This window comes from Etheostoma spectabile, chromosome 23 (assembly GCF_008692095.1).
Source record: "Etheostoma spectabile isolate EspeVRDwgs_2016 chromosome 23, UIUC_Espe_1.0, whole genome shotgun sequence".
NCBI classification, from domain to species: domain Eukaryota; kingdom Metazoa; phylum Chordata; class Actinopteri; order Perciformes; family Percidae; genus Etheostoma; species Etheostoma spectabile.
This window is the reverse complement of record NC_045755.1, coordinates 13186391-13193514: the sequence shown is the minus strand read 5'-3', so window position 1 is coordinate 13193514 and position 7124 is coordinate 13186391. Positions and strand designations below refer to the sequence as shown.

Here is a 7124-nt window from a genome sequence, read left to right as displayed (position 1 = left end):
AGCTCCTCCTTGTTGTGCCTGACCTCTTGTGGTCAGACTCAACTGGAAGTCACATGACAGACTGGCTTCTTCCAAAAGAGTGCAGCTCCAGTTTTAAAACTTATGAAAATATGACAAAGTTGGTGATAACTACAGCACAATTCACACAGCTGATACAACATTTCAAAAGAGATAAAACTGCAGGATTCTTAGGAAAAGTAAGAGAGAACTATGAGGCTGTGCTATTCGTATTACTACTTTTGTGTGATGGGGAAAGCCAAGATCAACTAATAATAATCTTAAAGGAGAACTGGAGAATTTATTGGACATGAACCAAGGAGCTGTTGGAGGTGAAGCAAGAATTTGCCAAAGTGAAAGCTCCGGGCCGGTCTAGGAAAACAACCATGGATGCAAAGAACAAAAGAAAACACTAGGGGTGATGCCAACTTGGTTTCTGGGGAGAGTCAAGGGAGACTTTTGTGATATTGGAGTGGAACATGTGTTTACTTGGCATTAGCTCCTTCTATACAGACCACTAAATCTTGTACCTGATTTTTTAGCCATATTAGCAATGGGATTATGGCGATGTCGGTCTGTCAGCAATGCTACCACTATTATTATTATTAATATTATCATCAGTTCCACAAAGATAATCATATTGACTTAAGCAATGCTATAATATTTTTCACGTTACAGATACCAATACTCTTGTGAATAGAGCGGCAAGAATTCTTTTTTTTTTCTTTCTTTCTTTTTTACCAGGAACTGTATAGTGACAGAGCCGGGGAAGCAGCTTGAAGCATCTAGCAATTCAGACAGCAGACCAGTTGCTTAAATAGACATACAGAAAACACTGTGTAAAATTTAAACGATGGGACTAAATGTAACACCTGTTTGGATACCAGCACATATAGGAATCAAATGGAATAAAATAGAAATGAAGAGCACAATAAGTTGAAAGAATGGTGGCAAATGCAAAAGAGAAAACAGGAACATGGTTATACTTTGGTTATACAGAATTCAAAGAAAAGTGGGTACAATGAGAAGCACAAGGAGAACCCAGAGAGAGAGAGAGAGAGAGAGAGAGAGAGAGAGAGAGAAATCCAGGAACATTACAGAAAGGGACAGTACTGGGAAGACCAGTGTGTATACATTCTTCATTTTGCTGGTTTCTTGTAATTCGCAGTGGCTTTGTGCATTTGAAAAGTTTGTGGAAATAAACTACACATTGAGACTGATTTGCTTGTGTCATTTATACCTACTTTGTAAAACCTTTGAACTCTTGCCTATAGATGTTCTACCATACTAAAATGCATTGCCATTTTTTTATAAAAAAGCATTGATTGCTATACCTCTCTTGTTGCCTGAATGCGTTTCACTAAGAAAGGGATTATATGCGAAAGCAGCCATGTCCACCACTCTTTGAGCAGTTTGCAGGTTCAGTGTTCTGCACGAAGACAAATAGATGTCAAGGAATTTGTACTTCTGACATCAAACTATAAGACCAGAACTACAAATCAGTTTTACTGTGCCTTGGCTCCTTGTGATCTCTGTGTGATGGTGTGTATACATATGTATATATATATATATATATATATATATATATATATATATACCATATATACCATATATATATATATACATACCATCAAACACAAATTACAAGGAGCGCCATCCTAACACTAAAACTGATATCTGCTTTGTAAAATTTGTAAGTCAATCAAATGTTGTCTGCCCACTGCATTCACTCCTGACTACTGCCTATGTTCTGCCCCCACACTGATGTGTGTGTGTGTGTGTGTGTGTGTGTGTGTGTGTGTGTGTGTGTGTGTGTGTGTGTGATAGAGTGAATGCGCACATTATCCTCAAGTGAGATGCGAGGGCTGATGTTCTTTAACACCACTGATGGAGCTCATCCATAACTGTGACTAACACCTGGTGTGTTCCATTGTGTTTGGATTTCATTGATGGGACATAAGCCCATTTTTCTTCAGTGACAAATGTCTCTCGATATTTTCCAGAGGAGGTAACTATTGAATCCTTGTGATCAGACGAGTGATCAATTAGGTAATGAACGAGGTAACTATGCAGACAGTAAGCTACAGAGAATGGAAATCAAACATCCTGAAGACAACAACATTTTTAGACAGATATTCCATTAGGAATGCAGCATGCCGTGTGGATATACATATATTATATTGTGTGCATTTAAAATGACATTAACACTTGGATATTTTTAGGGTGGTGCTTCACGAGGTTGATGTCAACTATGAGTTCAATTTGCTCCACAATGGAAGTAGAAGAGAGAATTTGATGGCGAGAAAGTAAATATTGGAAGACTCTTGGAAAAATCTTGTGCAAGCATGTTGTACCTAGAGCCTCACCCCAATCTGTGATGACACAACAGGTGTTTAAAAACTCAACAATTATATTCTTAAACTCCTAATTTGAATGTTCCTTCCATTGGTGTGAACACCCAGTCACACTTAAGCTTTATTTGTGGGCAAAGCAAGTAGCAATACCATTACAAATAAAAGTCTTCCATTGAAAATGTTGTATTAATAAAGTAATGTGATAAAAATACAGAAGTATTCACATCATAATGCACTTAATGCAGCACAATTATCCACGTAATGCAAACTAGCCCCTGTCTGGGTTATGTTATTGGATAATTATTATTGTTGCATTAATACATACAGTAAGCACTACTTTAATGTTGCAGTTGGTCAAAATGGAGTTAATTTAATGTAACATACTGTTGGGTAATCTATAACAATCTGATGTATTAATGTAGAGTATGCTTTTCCAGCTGAAAAGTAGTTAGAAAATAAAGTAGCCTAAAATGTAAATACTCTAATAAAGTGGGTTACACAACACCCTCAAAACTGTACTCGAGTACAGCACTTGATGTAATATACTTTGTCTGTGGCAGTGAAAACTAAAGTTGAATTATTTATTGATTTAATAACAACTGTGTCATTGGCAATTAATTGTGTCCTTTACTTATCCTCTTTATTTTATTTCTTTTGTCAAAAATGTCTCCTTAACTATAGCCTATTCCACAAATAGCTCTCTGTGATAGACAATGAAATACACACATGTTAAACTCCCTAAAAATAATATTAAGTAAAAATGTAACTGCGACTTGAATAAAGAAAAAAAGATATTTAAAGCTCCGGAATTATTGTATTACCGGAAAAGGTCAGTGACTGGAACCTGAATGTGTCATAACCTAGATATTATTTAGTCGTAATTGAAGAAAGTACTGTGTATCATCCACCATATGGGCAAACATTTCATGGTCTACGTTTCTTTTTATTTTTTGTCAACGAATAAAATGTTATATATTATATAAGCGAGCGGCTGAGAGGCTCATTGGTTGCCAGAGCTCTCGCTTTTTCTGCTTCTGTTGGAAAGTCTGGTGTGTGAAGAGGCATCTGTCCTTGGGATGCAGAGATTTGTACCTTTTTTTTGAGATTGTTATATATTTTTGTATCAGGTTGAACCTGTTTTTGAACTTTCTCTCGGGGGAAACCCCTCGGGAATACGGGAAGGATTTTTTCACAGCGCACACGAAGATAAGAATTCCAGTCTTCGAGTCCCAATAATGCTGAGAGATCATGACAAGTGATTCCAAGAGAAGTAGAGGAGAAGAAGCGATTTCTGCTGTGGAGTTTTGTTTTTTTTAGGCGTTTTTGGTCGTGGGTGATATTTTCTCGGACACTCTTATACGCGGAGATTTAAAATGAGCGCGCGTGCAGGTATATAGGGCTTCAATGTCTCGCACGAGGACACCTACACGGGGCGCCCGGGTGTTGATGGGCACGAGCTGCAAACCCGCAACCTTTTAGTCGTAGCACATCTAAAAGACGACTCTGCCATCCTGAGCCCACTAAAACAACCTGTATCCCGTTTATAGCATGGGACTGTACGTTTGACCTCGCGCACATCCATTTAACAACTTTTCCCGGGGAATGGATTTAATTTGGTGGAAACCGTGAAACCTATGTTCACGTTTCTTATTATGCCTTTCATCTTTACGTGTGTTCCAGCAGCATACACGGTGGATTAGTGTTATTTTTTCACACGTTTCTATTCAAATTTTAGACCCTCCGTACACTTTAAAGAGTTGTAGCCTAAATCTCGTCGGCTCTCATGGGACTGAGGCATTCGTCGCGTTGTTTGCTGCTACGGCGGAAGATGGCGGAGGCGGACAGCTCGGAGGTAGGGACCTTGTGGTGTCCTGCACCCGGCAATGACGGGACCGGGACACTCTCAATATGCTTATTTTTTTTATCGTGACATCACATTTGACCTGACTATTTAGTACACGTCTTTGTTTTTTCTTATCATCACCGTAATTACATTTATAATCAACGTTGCTGTATGATAGCGTGCAAGCAAAGCAAAGTGCCTTTTCCCAGTGTCCTGCAGATCTTATGTGGCATCATTGTAGACCGTTGTAATCGCAATAGTAGCCTAGTGATAATGCATGCAGAAGATTTGCGGTTATTGCAGTGATTTTGGATGCATGGCCGTATTGAACGTGTCTGTGTTCGCTGTCCTTGGTGCTGAAGCGAAACCCGCACCCTTTTACCGGCTCTTCTCTGAGTTTCCTGTCTGTTAGCACTTAGGAGACTATATGTGTGAGTCTTGACTTGGTTGCTTATTGTATGAATACCTTTTGGCTTGCAATTCATTGACTCTGCCTCTAACAGCCCAATATTAACTTATAAGCGCTCACTCGATATGACTGCAATCACACTCCTCAAATCCTTTGCTTTTTTATTCATTCTTGTCTGTAATTTCTAAATCCTGATACAAACTCTCCCCCAAACTCTTTCCCTTTCTTTCTTTTTTTCCTTCCAACAGCCTGTCACATCCCCACTCTCTCAGTCTGCCCAGCCCTCCCCATTGCCTAAACCAGTGCCTACGACCCACAATGTGCCATGCGTCCCCCATACGCCTCATGTAGCAGCCCTGGCCACCTGTCCCGGTCGAGGAAAGATTGCCAAGTTCATCAGCCCGGAGGAAATGACATCACGGGACTATTACTTTGACTCTTATGCTCACTTTGGCATCCATGAGGTAGGCACGCCAGGCTGACAAACGGCAGCTCGGTATGTGAGACCAGGGTAAAAGAATGAGACCAGATGTCTATGCTGATGCTCCGGAACTTGCCAAAGAATTTCAACCCAGTTAGTCTGGCCTTCTGTCAGCAGTGTGTTAAACACCTCGTCTGATTTGATTTCATGGACAGATAGGCTTTTGATTATGGTTGTGATCCAAATCCAATTTCTGGCATATAAGAATGTATTATATTTCATCCATAACTAAAGAACTAGAATAAACTCCAAAAATGAGCCTCAAAGGAAACTTTCCACCAACATCTTGTGGGGAAATAGATAATAGTCCACGTTCAGTATTCCATAAAGGAAAATAATTCTATGTCTGTCTTTTACAGCCAGTGCACAGCTAAATATAATTGTAGAGCTATACCCTGGTGGTGGTGGAAAAGTTTTGGGACATATAGACCTTTTTTAATAGTTCCCATATTTAGCAAGTGGGTCAGGTTTTTGTCTGCTTGCAGACAAAGAGAGTGTCCTGATTAGAGGAGCGCAAAGCGAGAAAGGCGGAAAGTGGGATGTGTGAATGGGCTCAGGGAGATGTATATCAGGCAGTCCCCAAAGACTTTGTGTTGTACTCCTGCCTATTTCAAGAACATCTGCCAGTGCCACAGAAGTTTTTGGCCTAAATACTCTTTTCTTCCTCATTATACATGAACAAATGGTGTATTCATATGCTGAGGGAATTACTCTTTAGCATAATTTATACACATTTGTATGTTCATGATGTAGCATTATGTGTTTAGTGTTCCTTTGAGCATTTGGATGAATCCCACTATTCTCCAGGTTGTCTATACCAGTTCAGTATAGAAGCTGTAGTGGTTTGCATGTTATTGTGACTGTACTGTACTGTATGCATCACAGCTATGACCTCTCTGTTTTATCTCTAATTTAAACAGGAGATGCTGAAAGACGAGGTGCGGACGCTGACCTACCGGAACGCCATGTACCACAACAAGCATGTTTTCAAAGATAAAATCGTCCTGGATGTTGGAAGTGGCACAGGGATCCTCTGTATGTTTGCTGCCAATGCCGGTGCCAAACACGTGTATGGGGTGAGACAGATAGATGCACCCTTTGAACACAAACAAAAACTCCACAGTTTATATTCTTCATTCGAATCATCCAAGAGTTTCTGTTATTAAATATTTGTAAGAGACAAAAGCCCCACATCCTTTTACTGTCCAACTGAATATCATATCTGGTTCTGCTGTCACCTTATCTCTCAACCATAGCCTTTCCTTCTTCATATGAAACACACACACTGCCATTTTTAGAATTCCTCTAAAGGGCTAGTTTTTTGTGTTCTGTGGAGAAATTGGTAATCTCTCTCAAACAATCTTTTTTACACACACACACACACACACACACAGTTAGAGACATTTGGCTCCAGTCGTCACAGGTTGCCGGCAGCACAGTATGTATGATTCATATACTGTATCACTCGTATGGATGGGTGAGCAAAATGATGTATTAGTTGTCATGGTGCACAGGGTCTGAGATAAGCGATTACGGACATTAGTGTTTGGATGGATTGGCAGAATTTGATTAAATGTACCCTTCTGATATTGCCCCAAAGGTCAACCTACTGTACCACTGTAGATCACATCCATTGGCAAGGAAATCATTTTTTTTCCAGCTAAGGAATATAACATATTTCTTATAAATTATAAAAATAACAAAGTAGCTATGTTATTTTAAAACAATGTAGTAATTTCAGCAAACATTTTCTTGTTCAGAAGACACCACATCTGGGGTTTTGTCTTTGTTTTACAGATTGAATGTTCAAGCATTTCCGAATATTCCGAGAAGATTATCAAGTCGAATCACCTACACAATGGTAAGTCAAAGTGGTTTTCCATTGCTACTATATTCCTTATATTCCATCTGTCTGAATGCAGAACACTGCGGTGACGGATTCTCAGGATTAGATCCAGTGTGAAAAATCTGCATATTACCATCATTATTGTCACACCCGACAATATTAGTCACAGTTCTAATGGTTAACTGGCAGCTCGC

At 39.5% G+C, this 7124-nt stretch overlaps 1 protein-coding gene across 1 annotated transcript in view; it reads left to right on the top strand.

Moving 5' to 3' along the window:
* The first annotated feature begins 3400 nt into the window (after nt 1-3400).
* The window catches only part of LOC116673172 (protein arginine N-methyltransferase 8-B), an 11860-nt gene continuing 8136 nt past the window's right edge, over nt 3401-7124 (top strand). Inside the window, exons 1-4 of the mRNA XM_032505341.1 lie at nt 3401-4203; nt 4852-5067; nt 6005-6160; nt 6882-6945. Coding sequence (XP_032361232.1) covers nt 4135-4203; nt 4852-5067; nt 6005-6160; nt 6882-6945 — 505 coding nt within the window. The 5' untranslated portion in view covers nt 3401-4134. The remainder of the gene's footprint in view (nt 4204-4851; nt 5068-6004; nt 6161-6881; nt 6946-7124) is intronic.